Genomic DNA, 26,380 nt, shown 5'->3' with positions numbered 1-26,380 from the left:
TGGCTTCACCTTCTCATGAGGGCAATCTGGAGTCATGATACCCAGATCTGGGGTAATGATGGTCAAAATTCTACCCCAAGATTTACCAGTTAGGTATTTTTGAAGTCGTGCGTGCCCCTTTATTGGCCGATATGCCTGCCATGGCGTTCATTGCGACGAGCCGTCAGTGTCAACGTGAAGCGTTTGTCCGAGGGAGGGGCTATGCTCCATGGACCAGAGAGCTTCTCACATGAGAGCTGATTTCGTGCATGATTGCTTGTTGCTTTTTCTGCATCTCTCATTGTTTCTGTGGTTTTGCAGCTTCTTGAAGTTCACTCGAGCAGCTGGTCATGGTGATTTCTAGCCCCATTTGTGGCCATACTCGCACAATACTCATTCGATTTCCTGGAAAACCAGCGTACAAATCGGATTCTATGAAGACTCCGCATGCTCATCTGCCCCATACCTCTCTCCTCTGTGCAAATACTGGCTAATTTGCATTTCCTGCTCTCTCCCACGGTTACTGTCGTGTTCAGTGTCTCCCGCGCAGCACTTCCTACGAGCGTAACGACTTGATAAACATATTCAAGAGCATGTCAGTCGAGTTGCCTTGTAAGGCTTGCGTATGGCGGTGCTCTCGCGTTACTTCGCAAGTTACCCTCGTTCCTTTCGGTTTAACCGGCTATGGAAGTACTAGCCAGCCGTGAGGCTAAACTTTAGGCTGTTGAACGGTTAGATAAATCAGGGACAAAGAGTTTGATAGAGCTGTTGTATGCTGTCCAGCTGGCAACAGGCAACAGGCAACAGGCAAGAAACGAGCTTCAAGATTACTGGAAATGACACTTTTGATACGACATTCAGGGTTTATTATGCGCAATACGTGCTACACGTCGATCGAAGTTCACGCACAGTGATGGGGCTGTGGTATAGGTTCCGGACGATGAAGGTGAAAGCTGAATTCAATCAACTGTCTGGATTGGTTGAGAGGTGTGTTTATGAAAACAGATGTTCCTCCTTTTCTCGTTGCCCGAGACCATAAACACCGAATGTTTCCCAAGCGCTTGCAAAGCTAACAGATATTCAGATGGATCGATCGCCCGTCACTTCCTCGACTTGCCTCTTATCTTGGTGCAGCGCTCAGGCGGCGACCTCGACAGACTGCTCAACACCATCCGCCTTGCCAGAGTTGACCTTCTTGCCAGTCTTTGCGATCTTCTGGAGGACGGTATCGTAGGGGAGGACGGTGACGACCTTGGCGGTCTGGTTCTCAAGGGACACATCGTAGCTCTCAACACCTGCAAAGGGACACCGTTAGTAGCGGTCAGCGGTCGTTGGGGCAAGCATACATACCGTCGAGCTTCTTGAGGACTCTGTCGATGGCACCGGAGCAGCCGCCGCAGCTCATGGTGATGTTGAACTCGTAGGTGTGAGTGTCGGCCATTGCGAATATGTTTATGATTTGTAATTGTGAGGTTGAAGAAAATGGCGGGGATTTTTTTGATATGGACGTAAGTATCAAATGGAGATGCGAGATGGAAGCTGTCGGAATTAGAGTAGAGGTCCGTGCTAAAAGTGGAAATTGAGTGGGAGAAAAAAGAGTCTGAAGGGGATTGTAAATGATTTATAGTCGTTTGAAAGGGGTATCTCGAGTTGCAGTCAGTTGTTGAGAGAGTTGTCTGCCGCTGACTGTGACGGCGGAAGTGAATTATTAATAAACAACACTTGTTCTCTGTGCTTGGACGCCGCGATAATTGCGCAATTCGTTAGAGGGAGGCGGCCTAAGTTACGCCTCAGGTTCAGATGAAACGTGCTCAATACAACGGGGAAACTTTTCTGAAACGCTTCTGACGGGTAATTACTCCGAATCTTGGCCTTTTTTTGCTTGTGAATCACTGTTTCGCTTCTGTTTTCTATGTCACAGCTTATGCCTTTTATCTCGCTATTGCTTCAACTGTTCTTTGATGAGTAACTTGCTTAGTGGCCGAAGGGTCCGTGTAAGTCAGAGTCTAAAATTAGGTGCTACTGATTTACAGTCAAAGATCGTCTCTCGTCATCCTGGGCTACGGTGACATAAGCCGTAGATTCAATTGTAGAGTGGTAGAAGTAGCGGGACTTGAATAACAGACTCTGTCAATGAGACTGCGGTGATTTTGCTTTGCTGACTGTTTGTGAGGTGAATTCAGGTTGAAGTGGTCGCTTCTACAAACATGGGCTACCCTATATCGCCCATGAGATGTTGAATTCTGCCTCCCTCCACTGCCTATCCTCTCAAGATTCATCGAAACCTTTGATGAATTGTTTATATACTTGTATGTCATGACCAGCGTGTTTTCGCTCGCCTACAGTTGTGCAATGTTGAGTGTAATTAAAGTATTATAGTCAACGAAGCATAACATTGTGTTATGTCACAGTCTGCATCCAAACAATCGATCTCGGACTTTGAGGCACGAACACTCATCTTATTCATCTATCGCTCACGGCCCCAAGACATGAAGATATGTACATATGGTTCGTCATTCTTGTCTTTAGCTTAGAGGATACGATATTGACTCACAGCGAGCCAAAGAAGCACAGACGAGATACGATGCGAAAGAATGGGCTGATTCCCAAGTCCCACCTTTTGTAACATGATGTGAGCTGTCACCGGCCGGCCACACCGAACCAAGTCAACGGTAGTCTAGCTACTAAGCTAGTCTCGGAGGAGAGACGCCGTTGAAGTAAGGAGACTCTTACTGCCTTATCTTCAGCCGTTTATCCAAAGAATGCAACGAAACAATTGCCTTGTAGAAAGATTAACCAGAGTCCCTGCAGATGCATGCATCAGCCACCATTCATTCTCCTGACTAGAAAAATAGTCTATCGGACTGCAGCGAAATGAGATCACCTGCTAAATAAAGTGTTCCGTTTATAGCACCGAAAAAGAGAGCCTCATGAGGCTCTTCCGCAGCGGCTCGGCCCTATACCTTACCCATGACCCAAGAACCATTCAGAGCCGAGATACAGGGGCAGGCAGATGAGATTCTGATAAGTTTTTAAGATGAGGCTCTGCCTTGGCGTTATTCTAGAAACAAAGCCACAGGGCGTGTACGATATACGCCCGTATGCCCCCGGATATCTGGCCGAGAATCCATGATCTGATCTGACGATAGCAAGGGTGGTGGGTTTCCGATCGCGGCTGTTTTCTCGGTGTAAAGAGGCTGTGCCTCGCTAGATCTCGATATGTGGACTTGGCCTTCCGTTGAAGTCACGATATAGTTTGACTGTGTTTGATTTGAACCCCCACGGTGGTATGACGGAGTTTTGGGCATGTAAGATGCACATCAGAGACGTTAACGTGTTCGTGGCCTCTTACGTATGGCCTGGGAGGGTTCTTGATATCGATGATCTGATGGGATGTTGGGCTTATCTTGCGGTGAGTGGGCTTCGGTTTAGCCGGGAGGGTATTAGTAGGGGTCTTGGTGATGGCCTGGGCTATGATGAATGGGTGATGTGTCATTTTGGTTCGTAGATGGGGTTGTTATATTTGCCATGGTGGTGTAGATGCAGATACTGAATCTGCATACCGTTGGCTCTGGTGTTGAGCTATCCATGTCCAGGTATCGAAGCACGTGCTTATTCGATGGACTCGTCTCTCTTATGGGTGAACTTGCGGACTCTAGTCGTGTATCTTTTGGAGGCAGTATGGGTTGAAGAGTAACTATGAGCCTCGGTATTCATAGTATTATCACAGTATCCTCAACCCCTCGTCTATTCTTGTACAAGATGTAACCTGTAGTTTCCACAACTCATTGAGACATACGAGTTAAGTATACCTGGCTCGCATTAGCTGACGAGAGAGACAGGATAACTGATAAACCGGGTCATATAAATACAGTGGTATAAGGCTCCTGAGTACAGCAACTCGAACGATACAAACACATCCACCATCATTAGCTCAGAGCCAAGTGGGCAAATCCTTTGCAGTTACATGAATCTGCGGCGTCTTCAACTTCTCCTCATCTTTATCCCAAATCTCCGGATCAACCTGAGTAGTGTTCCACAGATCATCAATATCATCAAGCCACTCCGCAAGCTCACCGTCTTCAACATACTCACGGCCCGTTTCTTCATCAGTGTAATGAAATTCAACCTCATCCTCACGCCGCAGGAACTTGTCTAGCTCCCACCGTGGCTGCACCGGTGCGTCCAGTGGTATCTTGACTTCTGCTATATGTGCTACATCAGGCAGTTGCCTCTTGATAATATGGGCTTTGGGGAGTTCGTTCCACAGGACGTAAATGGCCTTGATGTTTTTCATCCATGGCAGGAGACCTGCGATGTTGCTGATGCTGTAGTAAGCTGTGAATGCAGGGAGTGCAAGGTATTTGACGCTCTCCATTATACGAATGACGGCAGCGTGTTCATCATCATTCTCCCAGTCCACGGCCAGAAGCTGGAAGGATTCCCATTTATGTCGAGAAACGTAGAGGATATCTCGCTCGGCGTCAAAGCGACGAACGAGGATATCGCCCTTGGTCTCTTCGCGAAAATACCACTCCAAGTTATTCTTCTTCCTCCATTGCTCAACCACTCGGCGACCCTCTTGGCATACAGCGGCACAAGTGGGAATAGGGACTTGAACACGAGGAGGTCGACTCAATTGTTGAATGCTTTGGGTCGTCATGTCGTGAAATGCAACGCCAGGGGGAGAATACTGTGCCCACCAGTCCATGTTGTACATGTATAATGCGGCACCACCATCTCCTTCAGGGAGCGTGTGCTCCCAAATAGTGGCACGCACTTCTGGTGGAAGTTTGGGGAATTGAGGGAATGATTGATCCATTGTGAGCAAAAGGTTCACTGAATTGTGTGTATTTGACTGTAAAGAATGAGGTTTTTGGTGTGAGTGATGTGAAAGAATCAAGGTCAGAGACGCGCTTCAGCGCGTCTCTGACTGAGGTTTTGTATCAGAGTAGAGGGTAAGGGCTTTAACTTTCTTTTTTCCAGTTTCATACCGCCGATTAGTTAGTGCCGACCCCTTGCAAGGATCAGCTCAAATGTAATTTCGTTACGGGCCACGTCTGAGAACCTTAAGAAATATTGATGGTGGTGATGATTTTGTTGGGCTTCAATATGGAGTACAAGAGCGTGGATAACTTGTTTCGTGGTATGTTGTTTAGTGCAACGACAACGGACGGCATTTGGCTCGGAACTCGACTGACAATCAACTATTCATATATGGCTTCAATTACGATTGATTTGATACAATTTAGATGTTGTTTGTGACTGTGTGGTCCCTTTTACGCGAGCGTTGCCTGTCTAGGCTATGGTTGCTTTTAATGAAGAGGTCGATGTATACCACATCAGATTAGATACAATGCCAATGCCAATTGCTACATCTCGCTATCCTGGTGGTTACCTCACAATATCCCAAGTAGGCACCTGCATGATGGTCACATCAACTCTGGGCACCTTGAGCTCCTTTGTAACGCTGTGAGCAATATCCGGGAAACGTTCCACCAAGATCCGCCAAATGCTATCCATTTGCTTCTGCGGGTCTCGGAGATAGACCTTTTCGAATAGTCTTAGTTGATTGTGCCTGTCCAGCCGATGAATATGAACCTTTTCGTGAGGCTTAGGCTGTGAAGCGATCTCGCATCGCTGCTGGACCGATATATCGGTCCACCATTCCACACCATTTGGTAGGTATGTTGTGATCTTCTTGACGCGGGGAAGGTCGTTGAAGATGACGTATATCTTTTTGAGGTTGGGTGCCCGCAGCATGAGCCTCGCAATGTGCTCGACGTTGTCGAATCTCGACATGCTATCGGCTGACACGGCCAAGTTGATGATGTTGTTGCGCAGGTTCTGGTGCTCCTCAGGGTCAAGCTCATCGCTATTGACGAACCCTTCAAACATATCCCATTCATCTTGAGGTACGTAGAGTATATCTCTCTGCACGTCAAATGGTCGGACAAGAATCCTTTCACTCGTTTCCTGGCGATCATACCACTCGAGGTTGTTCTTGGCCATCCAGCGATGAACAACGGGGCGGGCGTCTCTGCAAACATTGTATACCCCAGGAATAGGGACCTGGATGCGGGCAGGGAGGCATGGGTTGAAATTGTCGTCAGAATTGGGACCTTGAGGCCTCGACGACGGGAAGAACTCATTTGCCCACTCTGGGTTGTATATGTATATCGCGTTCTCATCCCCGGGGAGAGTATATCCCCATATTGCTGCGCGCAACTCTGGGGGTAGATCGTCGAATTGAGCCATATCAAACAGACTTTCGTTATTATTTTTTTTGGTTTGTCAATATGATATGTTGTTTTGTTGGAGACAAGTTGTCATGAAACTTGCAGAGTAAACAGTGAGAGCGGGGAAAGGGGAAAGGGGATGAAGTGATCTCCGTGCCAATCACGTAGTCTAATGCATGCAACGTTCAAGATATGCAATACAACGACAAAAACAAATCCCCTCATTGGATAATCAGACATTCAATTACAAGTAAAACCTCCTTTAACACAAACTTATGATGATAGGTGAAAGGCATAGGCAGTTAATGTGTTATGTTTGCCACTCAAGTGAATGAATGCTTGGCACAACAGTAAATATATTCATGACACGTATTTGTTCCTTCACATTAGCTACTTGGATACTCATCCAAGAACATCACATACTCCTAAAACCTCGCCTCAACCTTCTTCACAACATCCTGCAACGCCCACTCACTCCTGTTCTTCTTACTCCTCACCAAATCAACCTGCTCCTGCGTGAACCCCTTGGCCTCAACAGCTGGATTATACCCCAACTTGTTCCTGTTACCAACCATGGTCGAGTTCACAGCCTGGGCGACTCCTCCATCTGCTCTCTTGTAAACAGTAACCACTGCTGCACCCCCAAGACCGAGGTTGTGCTGGAGACAGTATCGTGTGTTAGGCGTAGCACGGTTGTTGGCCCAGCCTCGAAGATGCCAGACCAACTCAGCGCACTGCGCAATGCCTGTTGCGCCGAGGGGATGACCCTTGGAGATAAGACCGCCTGAAGGGTTGATGACGTATTTTCCTCCGTAGGTGATATCCCCAGAGCGGACGAGTTCGTGTGCTTTACCCTTGTCACAGAGACCAAGAGCATCAATGGTGATCATCTCATTTGCACTGAAACAATCATGCAACTCCACAACCTGGCAATCACGAGGTGAAATACCAGCCTGTTGAGTAGCCTCCTTCATAGCACGCTGCGTCATCTCATAGCCCATCAGATCAATGGAGCTTTGGGAGAAGAGACTTGGTGCATCAGTTGCGAGATGTTGACCTGCAATCTCAACAGCCTGTTCTCGCAGATGAGGACGAGCGTTGAGGAAAGCTTCAGATACAATGATGGCTGCAGCGCCACCGTCTGAAGTTGGGCAGCATTGGAGTTTGGTGAGGGGTTCGTGAATCATGGGAGATTGGAGGACTTGTTCCTTGGTGTAGACTTGCTGGAACTGAGAGTAGGGGTTCTTGGGTGAGTGGGCATGGTTGATGCGTGCAATCTCTGCAAAGTCCTCAGCCGTTGCTCCGTATCTATATAAGTTAGTACAACTACATCCTACTTGTGTTGTATCAGAGGTACTCACTTCTCCATATACTCTCTTCCGGCATTACCAAACATCTGAGCAGCCCCGGGAGCGTTGGTGACACCCCTAGTCTCAGCCATCATCTTGATCGTCGTCCCAGTGGGGTTCTCTCTATCCTTGAAGTTACTCTGCAAACTGCCCGCGGCCATCTTCTCGAAGCCCACGACCATAACGCAGTCAGCAGCACCGTGCTGAACAAGGGTTCTAGCCATGTTGAGGCCAGTGCTGCCTGTCGAGCAGTTGTTGTTGACGTTGTAGACGGGGATTTGGGTCATGCCGAATTGGTAGAAGACGCGCTGGCCGCATGTGCTGTCGCCGTAGCAGTAGCACGCAACGCCTTGGTCAACGTCATCGTAGTTGATCTGGGCATCGAGAAGAGCTTTGATACCGGCTTCGAAACCGAGCTCGGTGTAGTCGACTTTGCCACGGGGTTTGATGAATTTGGTCATGCCCACGCCAAGGACGTAGACGGGTGACTTTTTCTTCTCAGGCATCGTGGCTGTATGGTTGTGTATATGAATAAGGTAAAGTAGAGTAGAGGTATTCTATGCCCGTAAAAAGAGTTTTGCTTGCTATGAATGAATACCGAGAAAGATGAGTTGCTTGAATGAGGTAGATGCTAGGCAAAAGGAAACGTTGATTTATGTATAAAACATGATATCACCACCATGAGTTAGTCAACAACCCCAGGATCGACAACTTTACCCCGGCTTTCATCCCAATTCGGTAAACAACTCGGTCCAAGCACAAACTCTCGTCAAATAGAATCGACTCTCTCGTTGCATTCACTGCCCTAGCTTCAATCATCAGATACTGCGGGGGCGTCTAAAAAGCAACCGAGATGCCGAGGCTCGTTTGCTGCTTCAACATTTCCTATTTGGGTCGGCAACGAACTCTCAATGGCGCGTGAACTGACTACGACAGCTTTTCCCCTCCAATCTTAGGAACAACAGAAGAATGGAATGGGTTTGGTATGCGAGAAGAAGTTACAATGCTTTTCAGGGTATGAGTCGGGTCAATTAGTCAAGGTCAAGGCCCGCTCCCGGCCGAATACGTCGGCGCCGTGTTCAATCGGCCGAGTAGACACAACAACAGACCTGCTCACGATCGAGATGACCAGGTATAAAAGCAAGTCATTTCTAGGCATTTAATTCATATTCGAAGACCTCGATCTGTTGCGTAATGCCTTGATATAAGATTAATTCATCCGCCTGTCTTGTCATTGTCACATTGGACAACCCCTGAAGCCTCACCTTACTTACACCAAACTCGCAATGCATATCCTCCTCCTAAGCTCTTCAAACCACAACAGCGCCCGCATTATCCAATCTGCTCTATCTCGAAACTTCACTATTGCTTTTCTTACTCCCCAGGCTTCACAAATCCCTCATCATGCAAACGTCACTCCGATCAACGGCCTACCCGCCTCCCAACACGACCTCGAAATAGCTTTACAGACACCCAGGCCCCCTGAAGCAGTCATACTCGCTTTCTACAATACCCATGTTCTCGAAGCAGTCACACACACTCTTGTCAGGGCTTTAAAGGCCATCCAGACTGCTAAAGTAAACAACGAAAAGGAAGCTGCAGCAATGCCTCTTCGTCTTGTGTTTATCCAAAGTAACGCGATGCAATTGGAGGCGGATGGTTACAAGAGAGTCGATAAAATAGTACGAGCAAGCGGTTTGCCTTTCGATCTCGCTCAGTGTCCCCGTCTGGCTGGGGAACTCTCTGCCACTGTCCGGGCTTCTCCTGAAGAAGGTCGCGTTGCTGCTTGGTTAGCTACTGTCAAGAAAGCGAGGATGGCTCAATCCGGCAAGATAAAGCATGGGGAAATAAGTCGAACGGAAGTGAAGAACCTAGAGTAGGTGATATCAAATTGGGATGACAGAATCGTAATGATTCAACTGCGTATTTTGAGATCGAGTTGCTTGCGGGCATAGTTTTGGTATTGATCCTTCATCAGAGCTCAGCTTGCTCCCATGTTCATCCAACCCATGCGATATATTGTCCAAAGTCCATTCTATCAATAACTTGACGAAACTTGATCCATTAGGCCTTTGTTATATCCCAAATCCATCTCTTCCTTTCCCTTGGTCTGTAAAGGCGCAAAGCATACAAAAGCTCACGCTTCAACCATCTAACCCTAATGCGCCTCGCAGGGCCACGCATGGCCAACAGAACAAACGCATCTCAAGACAATCATCCCCGCAGGGAAATCCTTACCAACGCCCGCTGAACTTCCCAGATCCTGTATATCGTTCTTTTAAGTCTAGTTTGCCATCATCTTTGTAACTCACATATCCACAGAAACACTCAGACCAATACCTCCCAGCCGCTCAAGACAAAGAAAACTCAAGTAAAAAGGGGTAGTAAGAAAACAGAGAACTCGAGACTCAAATCTTTCTTCAAACTCAGAAACTCAGATAGGCATCCATGCTCTTGATTCCATTATTCCCATCCTTCCCACAGCATCCAGTTGTCAAAGTCGTTCAGAGCGGCCGGGACTCCAATAGAATTTCGCTGATACATGAACGGTACATGATGCCTGTATGCATCCCCTTGGAAGCCGTCGACAGGAACTCCAGTAGAGCCCATAGGGACACCATCGAGGTTCATGTTGGTTGCCCTGAGGCAACGATCCAATACAATGCGGAGGTTTTGTGTAACCTCATCTGTCTTAACTTCCGGTTTGGACACGCATTCCAGAACAACAGCAAGACAGACCACATCCTTGGTGTCCCGGCCACTGATGTTGCGAACCAAAAGGTCTAGCGTCTTTTCCACAGTGCTGATGAGTCGTGATGGCGACCAGAGCACAAGGTTCTCCGGGTTGTAGGTCGGGAAGTCGTCTGACGAGTCAGGAGACATGCGTAGAGCTTGTGAGCCAAGTCCGGTGCTATCAGAAGCTGGCCGAACTGCAGACCGTATGTAAAAACACACACTCAAAGCCGCCTGAATAATATCCTTCTTCAATACCTGGTGATACATCTCGGCAATATCTTGGAAGTGCGCTAGCATAGGGTCCAGCTCGTCTAGGTATTTCATGATCACCATTGAGGATCTCAGATATGCTCGTGAAATTTGACCTGGCGCGTCAGATGCTCCTATAGCGAAAGGTCGATAAAGTGCAAGTAATGGCCGTCGCACATGCATATCCAGGATGACCCTCGACCTCCATTGCTTGCTCTTCTGTGCATCACTTAGGATTCCCTGCCTAGGGAAAATGTAGTTGATGTCATCAAGGAATCGCTCCAGCTTCGCTCCCACCTCCAGGATCTCTTGATAGTCTCGAATTGTATCGATACGGTTCAACATGTGTGCTACTTTCATCCGCACACCCAGAGTCATGGCTGCATAAACTTGCATCTGGTTGTCGGTAACCACGTCTATGGGTTTCGACTGTGGTAGCTCTTTCATATCTGGGAAAAGCTCAATGTCATCCAAGTTGCGGGGCGGCCGACAAGTAAAGTCTCCTTCCCGTACTAAACAAGGAAGATTACTTGCGAGTGAGATATGGAGGTCCATATCAAGAATCGTGAACCATAACCGCCGCCGCATTTCGCTAAAGTAGATGGGGATTCGAGGTTCAAATTCGGAGGGATCGCGGTGAAGGCCCATTGTCATGGCCATGCGTACGATGGAGCCCAGAGATGTCCAAGAGTCCTGGATCCGAGGGGTGATCATTCGCTGCGCATGTAAGAGCAAGACCTCGACCTGAAGTACCTCGAACTCAACCAGCTGTTTTCCTCTCAGACTATCCAGCCATGTTCGCACAAGAGCGCATGCTGTTGGGATATGGACGCCGTCAGATCGCTCGTTGCCAAGCCCTTTGGATTTAGTTTCGAATCGGGATGCGAGGGAGCAAAGTGAAAGTAGTTGTGGCAAGAAATACTCGGACTGTATTTTCCCTTCCCAAAAAAGATTGTACTGCTCCATAAACATGGGTAAATGGACGATACGATAGATGGTCTCCGATGTATCGACATATGAGGCAACAAGCCTGTCACATACTGTCTTCTTAGGTAGGATATCAGTCATTCGCTTCTGAACTGGCATCATTGAGTCCACAAAGACGGTGATCGGAGACAAAGATTTCCGGTACTCGTCAATGAGCGCTTTGTGAAATCGCTTGAAGTTTAGCAGAACATCTCGGACGCCATTGTTATTCGAATTGTTTGCCATAAACTCCTTGGCTTCGTCAAACTATGAAGTTTAGCAAATATGTACTTCAAAGTGATATCAAGGACAGTTACCAGGTTGAGCAAGACACGAGGACTATTTTGGCCGTGATATCTTGTTCGCAACGCTCCTTGCTTGACTGTCAATCCTCGGATGGTCTCAGAAGACGCAGCAATTAGCCGGCCACCACTGCCTTCCGAAACAACGGGACTTCTAGCCATGAGTTGCCTCTCAAGCCTTTCCATGCGCATTGACAACTCTTCGAGGGAAGGCGCAGCTCCAGTATCCCCATTACGGATAGGTCCATATGTTGAATCGTTACTAGGGAGAGGAGTGCCTGAGTTGAATATGCCAGGGTTGCAATTGCGCTTCGCTGGTCGCGATGGTTCTGGCATTTCGGTATCTGAGCCTTCAGAGAGGTTTGCGGAATCATGATCCATAGCATATTTGCAGGTTCGATTCGATTTCTGGCATTGAGAACAGGGACAAAGCCGATCGCATCGTAGTTTGCGCTTCCGGCATTCGGTACATGACTTGACTGGCCTGGGTCTCTTTACACTTCGTTGTTGCTGCTGCTGTTGCTGAGTGAGTGCAAGACCCTGCGATGGCGTTTGCTGGTGTAGATGGTGTGGTGGCGTTTGTTGCTGCGACAGCGGCGCATCGTAAGCTGTTGAGCTTAGAATAGACTGTGAAGCTGCGGCTGGGGCGCTGCCACCATCGTGGGTAGTTGAGTGCGCTGTGGTCATCTCGGGCATGCCTGCGGCCATGCGACTGACTGCCAGAGGACTATACGATAAGGACAAAGCTCGAAGCTACAAGGGAACGAGCGATACGGTGGGAAAGTGGTCGGTTGGGGCCGTATGCGAATCAGAGAGGCGCAAGTACGCGAGGTCGAGCAAACGGTCAACGAGCGAGGGTCCGGTGAAAGTGCGCTGACCAGTTTCGAGGACTGAGCAATAAGTGGGATGCAGCGGTATTCACGATGCCGATGACAGCCTCGGCTGGGAAAGGTAGACAATGGTAGGTCGCTGACGCACTGGGCTCGCAACTGACATGGCGGACAATGAAATAGAAGGAACTCGAGCAGAGTTATGGAGGAAGTAAAGCCAAGAGCAGAGTTGTCCAAGGCGAAGCCGAGACGGATAGGCAAGTTAGAGCCTAGAGGCACCACCAGGCACGCAGCTTCGGATAGCAAACGGGGCACAAGGCACGGGACACGGGGGACAGCCAGGACCACACTGGTAGACGGAAGGTTGGTGGTAGTGGCTGGTGGTGTAGACCTTTGGTTGCAGATGGGATGGGACGGGGCAGTTTGAACTTGCCAGGCCAGGGTCGTTGAGCTTTACCTTGTTCGAACGGGACGCAGTTGACGCCGTGGAGCTAGCCTAGAGCTCAGTGGCAGTGGTCCGGTCCGTTACCTCTCTTTTTTTTCTGGGTGTTCCGTCTGATTCAGCCACCCCAGACACGCGCACGCGCGAGTCGGGCGATCCAGCAGCGCACCTGCGGGCCTGGCTACCTGGCTGCAGATGAGAGCTAGGGTAGTGGACCCGTTGCGTTGGGCTGGGTTGGAGTTGGGCTGGACCTCCGTAGAGTCGCACTGGAGGAATATTCTCGGTTTGTTAGATACGTGATGACCCCGAGATGTGATTGGTCTCGAAGCGCATTGTGCGAGGTACAAGGATGGTTGTTGACTACTTGATGGTGGGATCTAGCACATGGCACAGTGATCGCCAAACTCCTTAATGTTGACCTTAGTCAATGACTGAGTCGTTCGTTCCGGGACTGCTTAATAAATGCCCGGAGACGCTGGAGTCGCCGTCTGGAGCTGGAAATATTTTAACTTGGCGGGGGGCCGGTTTGATCGGCCGATGGAGACAATTCAACGGACCCAAGACACCGTACCTTGTCTTCGATAGGCATTATAGGGACCAGAACCTGGCTAGAACGTCAGAACGGGTCTAGTTCTTGGTATTGTAGATCGCTTGTGGTCGCTTGGCAAGAGAATTGGCTATTGTGTGTCAAGTTGAACAAGACAGGAATGCATTGTATGATCAATAACGCGATTAGACCCTAGAAACAACAGAAATGTGACGAGGCGGTTATTCTCAAACGATCACTTGAATCTGTTTATGATAGATGATGGAATAGACGTTCTCGGCGAGCAGTATCCACTACCTACTAGGTAGGTAGGTTGTGACAGTGGAGTAAAGGCTCCTCCTTCTCTTTTATCAGACTGGATTTTGATATTGGACGGACTCTGCCACAGAAGGCAGGTACGAAAAGGCTGTAATTACCTTCCCAGCGCCCAGCATTAAGATTGGGCGGTTGTTGGGGAAGGCACCAACAGTTGTAGTGGTGTCCTTCCCTCTCATCTCGGAGCCGATCTCTGGGCCTAGACCATTAGACCTTGAAAGCAGGTGGTCTCGATCGCTGTTGTGCTCCCCCAAATGATACATGAATCGCACGTGATACCTTGAAAATGGTCCTGAATTCCATGTTCGCCATCAATAATACGAACCCTGATTCAAATGTAATCATCATAGCACCTCCTCCTTCTGTGATCGACAGCCTCGACCGGTCGTTTCGCTGTCCGTCCCTTTTCGGTGCCACTATCAAATGTCACCGCCTGGAGTCCTCAACATCGAAAATGCTTGGCCACATGGCTCGTGCCAAGCCAGGAACATCCATTAAAGATTATCAAGAGATTACCAATCCGACGAAAGCCGAGAAAACGCACAAAGAACGGGAACTCGATAATTCTAGCGGAGGGCTTTGAATGGAGATCTGCATATGTAACTATGCCGATCGTGACACTGAACTTACAGCACAGGCACAGCACGGTTTTGCTTGGCCCATCGCCCATCAGCGGGTTCACCACGGATTCAAAAATAATCCTTTCGGCCGACTCATGTGCTCCATCGAAATCCCCAGTCTCCTCCGCACGCGCAAACCCGTGCTTTTCGCAAGCATTTCCATTCAATCCCCGGGTCATCGACTTACACAAGACAATTCAGTCTCACTTTTACTTTTATTATGGGGTCGTGAGATATGTTTAGCACAAATGTCTTTTTCTAAGCCTCAATTATTGCGAGTCTCGAATGACAGGAAAAGAACGCAATGGCAAGGATTTGGTTTGCGATAAATGATGCTCGGCCTTTCGCTCTCAAAAAAGTCTGAATCAAGCTGCTTGACTAGATACAAGCGCCTGCGTGGAACGACAGCCCATCTGCTGGCTCTCCGCCAGTTGCCATAGTTGTCTTTGGCTTCTCATTGGCATTGACATGCTCGGACAAAATGGCCCAATTGGCTCCTTGAGGCTAGAACCATTCTCCACCACGTTTCACCCTGGTTGACGTCCCCAGAGTCCAGAGTCCAAAGTCCAAAGTCCCAGACCGAGTCGAGTCGCGAGCCGCAGTCTGACTTGGATCATCAGCCATGAATTTTACATGCGCCGCATGCGCCTGAAGTGCTAAGACAAGGTAACTCCAGTCGGCCGACGGTGTGCTCCGTGCTTCTGATTTAGGTGTCGGGTTTCTCGGCTCCGAGAAAAATCCCCATTGTCGTTATTCGTTCCTCGGATCGCTCTCGACAAACGCTAACATGCCCAAGCCAGGACATGGGCACTTTCTGTTACTTGTATTTTTTTAATTATCTTTCAGCTTCGCACTCGTGGTTGGCCCATGGTGACACTTTGGCTCAGCAATACCAATTAATGTCGGTTCACATCCAGGCCTCTCATGGACCAAAATGCCGCGATTAAATGTCATAAACGCAATCTCTCGATGCAGCATAGCCGGATGGAGTGCTTGCTCAACAAGTCCTAGCCGCTTCTGCGAACTGGTGTCTTCATTAGTCTAGGATGACTGCCATGCACTAGACAGGGCTGAAAATGGCACGCTACGGCCACAAGAGAGAGAGACTCCGGAATCCTTTTACCACCTTGAATCAATAGCTGGCAGGTTTGTGAAAGCTTATACATATCGTTAACACAGCGTAAGTCTTGCTATACCTTCCAAACAATCACTCGATGATTTACGGAGTACAACAGCCCATGTCAAAGTGCATGTTTATTATACTATGTTTCTACAATTTGATTGGCTACAGTTTGGTAGGGTTCATTAACTTCTGCCGCCCTTTCTAGAAGACTTCATCTCCGGTACCGCTCTAGCGAGTTGGATGGCGTTGAAACTTGCGCAATTGATACAATGGAACAATTTAATGCAATTTGTCTACATGCATAATAATACAACTAGTCAGAGACTATTGAACACTCCTTCAGCCCAATGGACAAAACTGGTTTGTGTTCTTTCTTCCCACGGGAATAAACGATTGCTCAGCCAAGAGCGTCTAGCAGCTTTTGATGGGTCCTCTACTTCTGCACCATCGTCATGAACCCCATGTTCCATATTATCCAGCGAATAGTCAGCCTCACTGACTCCCGGGCCAAGCCCCTGGAAGGCCACTGTTGGGTCCCCTCTCCTGATCATCATCCTCATCCTGACCAGGCTCATGCTCATGCTCCTGATCGTCATCAGCCTCATCTGGCATATCGTGGTCTTCAGCATTCGGCCCGGCTATTATGCCAAGGACGTGCATGATTCGTTGGACAAGTCCTGGAGCATCTCCTTGTTCGTGCTCTTCGAGATCCCTCATTAGTTCTTCATCGTCTAGTGCCTGCACGGCCGCAAGATGAGCGTCCTCTTCATCATCTTCTCCATCGGGACCAAGGGGTGCGGCGCCGGGTGCACCACCCCGACCAGCTGCCGCGAGGCGCTCGAACATGTTGTTCAGGCGTGTCTCGACTGCACTTTGTTGACCTCGTTGTTTGACAAAGGGCATTTTTGTGCCTTCGCCTGTAAATATATTTTCCTCCTCGGGGGGTGGTAGAGGGTCGAACTCGTAGTTCGGTTGCATTTCTAAGTACTCTCGTGGCGCCAGACCCATAAGTGATGTCTGGCCCTCAAGATATACAAGCCTTGTGACGCCCTGATCAGGAGGAGAGTCACTGCTGGGCAGCACACTTGTGTCAACCTTTTCGAGACTCTTGGCTGTCTTTTCAAGGAGAGGGATAGCTTGTGCGTTGTTCCAGATATCCTTAGCCTGGTGGATGTAGAGCTTGACCCAGAACGAACGCGAGTTTGAATCAGCGTTGATGCCCCAGATAGATGGAGGTGTGTCAAGGTTTAACTCTTGGAACAGTCCACAGTACAGCCAGGGGACACGACGCATGCCCTTCTCGAGCTCTTCAGTTGCACGAGCAGTATTGCCCAGTTGCAAGTGAGCCAATACCAATGTCTGTCGAAGGTAGATCGAGTCTCGGTTATCGGTCGTCTTCTCCAACTCCTCCACAAAATCGATCAACCACTGAGACTCATGGGCTCGAATAGCCAGCCAATGAATGAAGTGTCTCATGGCATAAGGATCACTTGGATCCAAAGAGTACATAAGCTTAGCCCATTCCAGGGCGGTGCGATTGGTGCCCTTTCGCATGAGACTCTTGAGGTAGTGATATCCAGCCAACCAGAACTGTCTGTTCTCTGGACGACGGAAGTCAAGACGTGCTTTGCCTTGCTCAATGTTCTGGCGGAAGGCATTTGTGGTCACACGACCAAAAGTGAAGAGAGCCCGTTCACAGAGTTCAGCTGCGAGAGCCTGGTTCTGGTCTTGCTTGGCAATAGAGCTGACTTGGAGGAGTGTCGAGACATGATAGGGTGCTTCCTTGAGGAGAACGATCATTCGCTGAGGGTCTCCGATCTGCACGCATGTGAAGAAGAAAGCTTGTAGAGCGTCGTAGCTTTGCTCGTGCACGTATGTATACTCCGTGAATGACCCATCTTCAGCTTTTGCCACCTCCTTCATGGTCAAGCCGCCAGCACTTTGTTTTGGCCAGTGTTCGCGTCCTTGGATGAACACATTTCGCCTCAGAGAAATCTCTGGAAGTTTCGGGGCTCCAGGAGGACCACGCAGGAAAGTTTCAAGATCAACTTCTCGCTGCATGGGGCGACGATTGCGTTCTTGTTCTTCCTCTGCTGCGGCGGACTCGATGACGTCTCGACCAAAGAGGCTTCGCATCTCATTGTTGGCCTTGAGGTGGTATGGGTTGATAGAGAGAAGCTCGTTAATTCGTCGGGTCTGAGCTTCTGTGTTCTCTGAGGCAGACGTGTTTGCAGGAGTTGATGCCTTGATGTTGAGTTCTCTCATGGCCTTGTCAATCTCATCCTCATCCTCTTCGGGAGCTGCAGCCTTGGCCTTGGCCTTCTTCTTTTTGTTCTTCTTTTTCTTCCTCTTCACGGAAGTCAATGGTTGCTTGGTTTCGGTCACGGCCTCCTCGGATTGTTGCTGCTGCTGCTCATCCTCATCTTGTTCTTCGTCGTCATCGTCACCACCCAAAGCTGCGAAGAGACTCACGCGAGGCTTTGATGCGACAGGCTCATTCTCTTTATCGCTCTCACCTGAGCTCTTTTCTTCCAGAATTTGTATCTCCTCTAGGTCTCGCTGCTTCTGCAGCTTTCGAAGTTGTCGAGTCGACATTGTGAATGAAGTTGTGGGTGTGATGAGTATTTTTTGAGTTTGGTGTAGGGTGAGCGAATGTGAGACGTGACAGTGACGATTGAGATACTTGAAGAAGAAAGAATGAAGAGGATTGAACAGGGGGTCAGAGGCAATATTTATACAGCTGTTCGTTAGGTATAGTTTGTCGGGAGATATTACGCTTCAGAACTTGAGGGTTGGATAGACTTTCCATCAGTCACGCCGAAGAGACATGGGAGAATATGACGTGTGCGGGGCTGTGGGCAAAAATTTAAGCTCTTACAGTTCACGCAGAACATTATCGACGAACATTCCAACCAACCAAACAACGTACTTGGTCAATAGAGTCATGGATAGTACAAAGTAATTATTCAACGTCGTCAAGTGACAAGCAAATGCCACTTTAGCTCTCGCTATATTCACGAAATATCATCATGCTCATGTCAAAGTTTGAACAAGAAGTCACGGCATTCACCATCACAAGAGAAGTGCGTCAACCTTGAGCTTGAATCGTTGGCTGTATTCATGTCAGATGCCTCATTCCTCTCTGAGTTATGCTTCTGACATGTGTCAAGCTCCATTTCCTAGTTTTGTTTGCATCATCATGAGCTTTCGTTGCCTCATTAACTAGGCTTCCTTCTTCATAACCACCAGCGCCAGGCCGTGCCAGGCCGTCCTTTGTGTTTTTAACTCTGTAATTCAAAAAGGGCAAGAGAAATTCCTTTTGTAGCCTGCTATGCGAAAGGGCCTCCAATTCCGCCCGCTTCCAATTCGATCCTAACTCCAGACCTCGTTCTTATAGAGAGCCAACCCTCAATTCCCTAAACCCGTTCAAACCCCCAAGAACGGTAGGGAACCGTGTTTCGCTGGTGTAAAGCAGCAGAAATGCAATCGTCCCAAAAGTAGGAAATTTGTGATACATGGTAAGAGCAATTATGAAACCTGTGTCGGTTCGTAGTCATATTCGACGTTGTGGCGTACCGCCCAGCCTCGCGGTGCCATTTGACATGGCTGACATGTCTCAATTCGTATTATACCGGCCGGTGACGTCGCGGCCGATTATTGTTGAGCAGGTGTGGTCTGATACTGAGGACGGTTTCCACCTCGTCCACCGCGGCCATAGCCACGACCGCCCCGACCACGACCACGGCCTCGACCACGGTAGTTGCGATAAGCACCATCGACGCTGCCCTGACCAAAGGTCTCCATGTTCTTGCGTTGCTCCTCGCCCCTCCATTCGCGACCGCCGGGCTTCTGTCCTCCGTTTTCGGTTCGCTCTCTGGATTCGCTGGAGATGTTGTCAAAGAACGATCTCGACTTGTTGTAGGCAACAGCAGCATCGTCAGTCGTAGTCGAGATCTCAGGTTGCTCGGCGACAGCAGGGTTTTCAGGCGCCTCCGAAGGGGATCCAGCAATAGCCTCCTTGACCACATCTTGCTTGTTGAATTTGGCATTAGACTGGGCGAAGTCGAAGTCAGAGTCGGGAACCGCGACCTTAGCGGCAGGCGGACGCCCACCACGACCTCGGCCTCTGCTTGCAGGTCCGCCTCGGACAGCGTTGACCCGCATCTCGTTGACCTTGTTCGTCAGATTATCCATAGCGTTGCCACTGTTGTTGCCCAATTGGGCCATAGCAACAGCGACCGCAGCCCTAGCAGCGTTGGTGGCATCCTGAACATTAGGTGGTGCAGTAGCTGCAGGAGCCTTGCTGGCAGCATCACCTCCTGCGCCTGGTAGGGAGAAGGGCTTGGCAGCGGATCCTGTCAAAGGTATCACAGGGTTGACCCGGTGATTCCTGGGTCCAGTAGGAGTAGCCTTGCTAATGTCCTCAGGCTTTGCTTGGCCATTGGCTGCTAGGTTCGCAGCAGTCTGCTTGACTTCCTCAACCGAAGGTTTCGACTCGACAGGTGGTGTAGGGGCATGGGAGGACTGTCGCACACCTTGAGCCAGCGATTTGGGTTCCGTGGGAGGCGCTGCCTGTCCGCTGGGAGTGGCTGGCTTGGCTCGATCGGCGCCAGGACCGATAGGAGCTGGCTTCGCATCTTGCGAGGGACCAGAGCCTGAAGCGGCTCGTTGGTTCGCGGCAACTTCAACAGGTGCGTTGGGACCAGGAGCACCGGGACCTCCAGGACCTCCGGGACCGTTGGGTCCACCAGGGCCGCCCGGAAATCCCTGGCCAGGAGGGAACCAGCCAGGAGGAGGGGGATACGACATGTTCCCAAAGTTAGGGCCTGGGCCAGGTCCTGGTGCACCACCACGACCCCAGTTTCCTGGTGGTGGGCCTCCATAGAAGTTGTTGGGTGGGTAAGGTCCTTGGCCTGGGCCGAAAGCAGCAGGTCCTCCTGGTGGAGCATTTTGGTTAGGCCCTTGGGCTCCAGGGCGAGCTCGAGCCTTGTAGCTTGTTAGCTTATATGTCTTGAACCACAATAGCAAGAAATGACAACAGAGTGTGAAATCCCAATCAGAAGGAAGGCAACGGAAATCTCGACATTATTTTTTGCGCTTTCCGACAATGACAATGTTTTACATCCGAAATATTTCATCATATGGGAGAAGGAGAAGGGAGGCTTAAAGGGAAAGAAAATAACTTACGCCAACGATGGCCGGATCATCGGGCACAGCTGGAGGCTTGTTCTCCTTGATGTTGGGATGGTCCTCAATTCGTAGATCCTTCACGTCACTGCCTCGGAATACGATGTACTCGTAGACTTGGTCGGAGGGGGCAATCTCTTCGTCAGGTCGGCCTTTACGACCTTCGGTACCGAATGACCTCACATTTTCAAGTGATACTGTTGACTCGTCCGAGTTGATTTCATGTAGAGTGCCAACATAGCTGTCACCGAGTCAGCGACGACAATCAATTGACGCGATTGAACAAGTCACATACCGAATATCGCTTTTGGAGATGAGGGAAATGCGAGACCTATGGCTGCGTAAGCGGGCGTAGGCAGGCTTCAATGACCACGTCCAGCATACCCGAGAAATTCAGACATCGCCGATGTGAAAAGCCACGTTCAGCACGTGGTGAGCTTTGTGGGGGAGAGAGAAAAACGCTCGAAATACAAATACAGTAGCAAGAAGATGCACGATTCGGTGGATGGGAGGGAGGGAGAAGAGAGAAGGGGATTGTTTGGTCGTGAGCGAGAGAGAGAAAGAGAGAGGCGTGAGATGAAGGAGGGGGAGGTTGGTTGTGTGGAGGTAGTAGAGTTTTGTGAGAGACGAGGAATGAAAAGAGGCTGGAGGTTTCTAGAGCAAAGCCCTGCTAATAGCAAGGCCCGGATTAACCTCGGCTGCTTCTCGGCGATTGTTTGGTTACGTAGCTCGAGGCTCAAGCTCAAACACATCGAACAAGAAGAGGTTGAGCGGAGGCTATGAAACAGATCACTGATGCAGCAACATATATAAAGTGAGTGATTCAACTACGTTTGACGGTGAATGATGGTATTCTGTTATTACATTGGGACTTAGTAGAATTTTCACTTCAGCTATGACAAGTGACACTCATCATGACAGTGGATACCGAGACATTGTACTTTGAGGACTTGATATTTCCAAAATACACTCTAATCATGGTGATTCCAAAAATTGTTATAGTCAGACAAGTCGGTCTACATCTACAAATCACTAAGTAAGCATGCTAAACTCCTTCATCAAACGAAAGTACGCGTAAGGCCCATTATCAATAACAGCATAGCGCATCCATTGTAAGCCAAGCCAAGCCGGGTCAAGAAAACGACTGCCTAAACTCCAATAAACCAAAAGCCCATTCCTCATCGGAACTTGCTGAAGATGACCGCAATAATAAGAATAACCAAAACAGTGATGATAGAGATGGTGATTATCCGATTTGTAGCCATCCTGCAATTTCATAAAATGTCAGCTCTGCCGTAATTTGCCATGACGTCTGTGTGGGCCACTTTACCTACGCGCCATGCCCCTGAGTGTCTTGACGCTCCTGTCCACGTAGCCCTCACTCTCGAGCATTATGCCGCGAGTGTGCTCGATGGTTTCTCGCTGCCTATTGAGGTCTGCTAGGGTGCCTGCGCCGATGGCTTCGGTCTCGTTGGCGAGGGCCTGGCTGGCCTTCAATCGCTGTGTGCTTCGATCAAGACGGTCGGTGCCCGAGAGCAACTGCTGTCGCTGCTCCATGTGAATATCTGATGAGCCAGCGGGGTCGTCTGTGTATCGCGATCCGAAGAGAGCTGAACGATCCGAAGAGAGAGTGGTCAACTTGCGACGAGCGGCATCTGTGTCTGATTCGTAGTTTCGGAATCGCTGATTGACCTTGGTGCGAGAGCTGGTAGGAATATTTTGCTTTTCCAGGCGCATTGCGCTGAGCTGAACGGCGAAAGAGTTAGCATGGACCTGAGTACTGGTGGCGATGTTGGACACCAGATAGACCTACCTGCTCATCAAGTTCCTCCAGCGCCCGCTCGGCTTGGCTGATAGCGGCCTTTCGAGGCTCACCAGCCAGTTCGGGAATCTGGTCCAGCTTTTGGTTCAGGTCGGCTTGGATGAGCTTGAACTCAGCCTCGTATGAGCTGAAGAGCTCAGAGCCAGCATCGGTATCGAGAGGGTTCGACATCGTGAAAGGAGGCTGGAGAATGACAAGAGATCGAGGGGATGGGATTGCAAGTGCGACTAATTTCGGTCGTGATAGGAGTCGGACGCCAAATTACAGTATTTTTGGGGGGATGTAGTTGAATTCGTGTCGAACGCGCAATATTCGGGTGATGTTGGATCTGAGTGGTTGATGGTTTGACGTTCTCGTCAGCGTTCCAGGTCCGGCAGGCCGAGTGCTGAGCGCCTGGTCGTTTGCGTATGAGAGGCCAAGTGACCAATGAACGCAGCACGCCATGGTGCACGTGATATGGTGGTCTGTGCACGATTGAATCTGGGTCAGTATATCACCGAGATTTGGCGACGCAAATTTGGGCTTTTCTTCTTTTTTTCTCTTCATAGAAAGTTGAATACCCCGGATTGCGAAGAAAAAGCGGCTCAGCGCCACGACCTCGGTCAATGGCGTCGGGTTGAAACAAACTGGGCAGACGAAGGCGGGTTTATCCTGCACGGCGCTTTTAAGAATTGGTGACTCGAATTACCGTTTACCAGTCCCGTTGAGTGTTCGACATACCATACTTTGAGGTCTCTGATGAAAGATTGCATAATGAAAGAGCGGTCTTGAATGTTTTGCATGTGAAAATGATGTTCCAGATCAGCTATTATCCTGCCGGACTCGGCGTGGTGTAGAGTTTTCTTATGCGTTGAGATTTTCAGATCTTGAGGCTACTGATGGGGGGAAAACCCTGAAACGGCATTTCAGCCAAGCCACATCCACGATATTGATCAAGATGTGGCATGCTGCATATCCCGCGAGGTTACAGTGCAGCCACAGGAGCATAGCATGAACCACCCACCTGAGCTATCGGATAATGCCATTGATAACCTAGGTATTGGGATCCATTGCCAGCTGTCCTAGCTCCAGCTGACAGTTCAGCAGCCAAGCTTGCAAGGTCCTTTTACAAGGTCTGTACCGAGTCGAGTCGAGTCGCGAGTCAACTTCGTTTTCGAGCTCCGTCCGTGTTAGTTAGTGGGTCATAAGCTCAATGTTGGGACGGGATAATCATCGATGTCATTCTCGGAACCCCCAGCAAAAATAGAAGCTCGACCATTCATCTCCCGCTGACTTCCCACCCTCCGTCCGCAAACCAAACTCTCATATTGTAGATCCCCAAAAGCCACTGTCTCTCTTTGAAAACAGAACAGAACAGAAGCAAGGCACTGCTACTAACTCTAATCTGTCTGTCCGTCCGTCCCGTCTCTTCTTATCTATTAGCACATCTCGGATACTGTATCCGCTGCTCGCTAAAGCATGCTGGAGCCACAGCACATGTAAGTCCTTGTCTCGTCATGGTGACTGACCTCCACTATTGCTTCCGTTGTCCAACCCCCCCAAAATCTATTCCATTGCCTCGTCATCAAATCAGCTTCGACAACTCACACCGTCTGTGTCTGTGGCTGCGAGACCAATACCTACCAATACCGATACCGCTATTTGTCCAATCATGAATTGATCATTGCCTGAACTGGAGTATTGGGCTTGGCTCTGTCACATGCTTTTCTCTTTTGCTGTCTCTGCTTGTTTCTGCTCTCTATTCAAGATAGATATGTCTTGTACACCCTTTTGAATACAGCAAACCTTTCCCTTCTCTATTGTCCGCCTGCCTGTACCGACAGTCGATACAATGAGCTCCTCGACTGATCGCTTCCGCAGGAAAAAGGTCGCCATTGTCGGCAGCGGCTCTGCTGGAATAGGTGCTCTATGGGCCTTGAACAAGACGTATCATGATGTCTACGTCTACGAAGCCTCCGACAGGTTTGGCGGTCATACAAACACTGTCGATTTTCAAAAGGGAAAGTTTTCGACAAAAGTCGACACAGGTTTCCATGTTTTAAACTCCACCACCTACCGTGAGTCCTTGTCGCCTTTCAACGGTTAGTTATGCTTCAAGCTCACTAAGCTTCTCTCACTTAGCCAACTTTACCAAGTTCTTGGATAAGATCAACGTCAAGACAACGCCTACAGACCTAACATTCAGTCTATCCCGAGATCGTGGCGCTTTCGAATGGTCAGGTTCCAGTCCAGCCTCATTATTTTGTCAACGAAGAAATTTACTCTCACCGCGAATGTGGCGAATGCTTTTCGACATCTTCCGCTTCAACCAATTCGCCTTGGATATCTTGAGCGATGACGAAGACGATATATCGAGCATTGAAGTTTTGAATAAAGCGACAAACTGTACCTGCACAGACATCACAATTGGGCAATACCTGGAGCTCGAAGGCTACTCCAATGCCTTTAGAGACGATTATCTGCTTCCTTTGGCTGCATCAATATGGAGCACGAGTCCTGACAGGTGCTCACTTGAGTTCCCCGCAGCGACATTCGTGCGCTTCCTGTGAGTTCGGATTTCTAGTGGCACTGTACAGTACAAACCCATACTAATCATGTCTCAGTTGGAATCATCATTTACTAAACACAATAAGAGCTCGCCCTCAATGGTTGACAATAGAGGGCGGTTCGAAATCATATGTCGATGCCGTCATGAAGGGATTCCCTCCCAATCACCTTTTTCTCAAGACACCAGTCAGGCATGTTACGACTGAGAGCAACGGTCAAGTCAGGCTGCACCTGGAAAACGGTTCATCAGCTCTGTACGACCACGTCATTCTCGCCACACATGGCGATGAGGCATACGATATTATCAAGTCATCTGCTAGTGAGCAAGAGCGCTCCATTATGTCCTGCTTCAAGACGTCGCAGAATGAAGTCGTTCTTCACTCCGATCTCGATATGATGCCTCGCCGTAAGAAGGCCTGGGCCAGCTGGAATTATCTTGCAGTGTCATCACCATCTTCACGAAAGGGAAATATCAACCAAGTTTCACTCACTTACAACATGAACATCCTTCAGCACATTCCTCGAAATACCTTCGGCGATGTCTTCGTTACTTTGAACCCGTTTCAAAGGCCAAAGCCTGCAAAAACGCAGGGACGTTATTACTACTCGCAGCCTATATACAACTCATCCGCCGTTCGAGCACAGAAACTTCTAAAACACATCCAAAACACTCGCAGTATTAGTTATGCCGGCGCATGGACCAAGTACGGTCTCCACGAGGATGGTTTCAGCAGCGGGCTTGAAGTGGCCCAAGAACACTTGGGCGCGAAGCTCCCATTCGAGTTTACCGATTCAACATACAGCCGAGGCAAGGTACCAAGTCTAAGCCTCATCGACCATCTGCTGCGCTTGATCATCTTGGTGTTTCAGGTTTTTGTGGTTCAGATCCTTGAGCGACTGGTCGGTAGCAGTCCTTCTCCACGCCAACGGCTTGTGAATGGTAACAGGGTGAGATTTGCAAACGGAAAACATCGATAAAAGTGAATTGCGTGTCTGTTTGATAGGAGTTCTTTAATATTGGTAGTTTCTTGATTTGCAGGCGTGCACTTGAAGTTAAGTTATATAGCATAAAGCGATGAGATTGCATAGGCAGGTTTTACACTGGACAATTATTGAATTCGATATCA

General features: G+C 49.2%; 10 protein-coding genes; 2 read left to right on the top strand and 8 right to left on the bottom strand.

Moving 5' to 3' along the window:
- Positions 1–1,116: 1,116 nt before the first annotated feature.
- Positions 1,117–1,420, bottom strand: FFUJ_08345 (related to antioxidant protein and metal homeostasis factor; the record flags this gene model as incomplete). XM_023580965.1 has 2 exons in its annotated part: positions 1,117–1,274; positions 1,330–1,420. The coding sequence occupies 2 exons, from the start codon at positions 1,418–1,420 to the stop codon at positions 1,117–1,119; spliced, it is 249 nt and encodes an 82-aa protein (XP_023433647.1).
- A 2,493-nt stretch (positions 1,421–3,913) lies between these two features.
- Positions 3,914–4,801, bottom strand: FFUJ_08346 (uncharacterized protein; the record flags this gene model as incomplete). Its single annotated transcript, XM_023580964.1, has 1 exon — positions 3,914–4,801. One exon carries the CDS (start codon positions 4,799–4,801, stop codon positions 3,914–3,916), a length of 888 nt encoding a protein of 295 aa, XP_023433646.1.
- A 572-nt stretch (positions 4,802–5,373) lies between these two features.
- Positions 5,374–6,237, bottom strand: FFUJ_08347 (uncharacterized protein; the record flags this gene model as incomplete). The annotated part of the gene is made up of 1 exon (XM_023580963.1): positions 5,374–6,237. The coding sequence occupies one exon, from the start codon at positions 6,235–6,237 to the stop codon at positions 5,374–5,376; it is 864 nt and encodes a 287-aa protein (XP_023433645.1).
- Positions 6,238–6,643: 406 nt separating this feature from the next.
- On the bottom strand, positions 6,644–8,073 carry FFUJ_08348 (probable sterol carrier protein; the record flags this gene model as incomplete). XM_023580962.1 has 2 exons in its annotated part: positions 6,644–7,526; positions 7,580–8,073. 2 exons carry the CDS (start codon positions 8,071–8,073, stop codon positions 6,644–6,646), a joined length of 1,377 nt encoding a protein of 458 aa, XP_023433644.1.
- A 780-nt stretch (positions 8,074–8,853) lies between these two features.
- Positions 8,854–9,447, top strand: FFUJ_08349 (uncharacterized protein; the record flags this gene model as incomplete). The annotated part of the gene is made up of 1 exon (XM_023580960.1): positions 8,854–9,447. The coding sequence occupies one exon, from the start codon at positions 8,854–8,856 to the stop codon at positions 9,445–9,447; it is 594 nt and encodes a 197-aa protein (XP_023433643.1).
- Positions 9,448–10,030: 583 nt separating this feature from the next.
- Positions 10,031–12,528, bottom strand: FFUJ_08350 (uncharacterized protein; the record flags this gene model as incomplete). XM_023580959.1 has 2 exons in its annotated part: positions 10,031–11,785; positions 11,836–12,528. The coding sequence occupies 2 exons, from the start codon at positions 12,526–12,528 to the stop codon at positions 10,031–10,033; spliced, it is 2,448 nt and encodes an 815-aa protein (XP_023433642.1).
- A 3,661-nt stretch (positions 12,529–16,189) lies between these two features.
- On the bottom strand, positions 16,190–18,292 carry FFUJ_08351 (related to transcription factor 25; the record flags this gene model as incomplete). The annotated part of the gene is made up of 1 exon (XM_023580958.1): positions 16,190–18,292. The coding sequence occupies one exon, from the start codon at positions 18,290–18,292 to the stop codon at positions 16,190–16,192; it is 2,103 nt and encodes a 700-aa protein (XP_023433641.1).
- Positions 18,293–19,351: 1,059 nt separating this feature from the next.
- FFUJ_08352 (related to SCD6-suppressor of clathrin deficiency) lies at positions 19,352–21,285 on the bottom strand (the record flags this gene model as incomplete). XM_023580957.1 has 4 exons in its annotated part: positions 19,352–20,683; positions 20,885–21,125; positions 21,180–21,215; positions 21,269–21,285. The coding sequence occupies 4 exons, from the start codon at positions 21,283–21,285 to the stop codon at positions 19,352–19,354; spliced, it is 1,626 nt and encodes a 541-aa protein (XP_023433640.1).
- Positions 21,286–22,062: 777 nt separating this feature from the next.
- FFUJ_08353 (related to VTI1-v-SNARE: involved in Golgi retrograde protein traffic) lies at positions 22,063–22,877 on the bottom strand (the record flags this gene model as incomplete). XM_023580956.1 has 3 exons in its annotated part: positions 22,063–22,150; positions 22,215–22,630; positions 22,698–22,877. 3 exons carry the CDS (start codon positions 22,875–22,877, stop codon positions 22,063–22,065), a joined length of 684 nt encoding a protein of 227 aa, XP_023433639.1.
- Positions 22,878–24,537: 1,660 nt separating this feature from the next.
- FFUJ_08354 (uncharacterized protein) lies at positions 24,538–26,231 on the top strand (the record flags this gene model as incomplete). XM_023580955.1 has 3 exons in its annotated part: positions 24,538–24,763; positions 24,828–25,251; positions 25,310–26,231. 3 exons carry the CDS (start codon positions 24,538–24,540, stop codon positions 26,229–26,231), a joined length of 1,572 nt encoding a protein of 523 aa, XP_023433638.1.
- Between the last annotated feature and the right edge of the window lie 149 nt (positions 26,232–26,380).

The sequence above is a fragment of the Fusarium fujikuroi genome, chromosome FFUJ_chr07, assembly GCF_900079805.1.
Source record: "Fusarium fujikuroi IMI 58289 draft genome, chromosome FFUJ_chr07".
In the NCBI taxonomy this organism is placed as follows: domain Eukaryota; kingdom Fungi; phylum Ascomycota; class Sordariomycetes; order Hypocreales; family Nectriaceae; genus Fusarium; species Fusarium fujikuroi.
The sequence above is the reverse complement of the archived record's forward strand: the minus strand, read 5'-3'. Positions and strand labels throughout refer to the sequence as shown.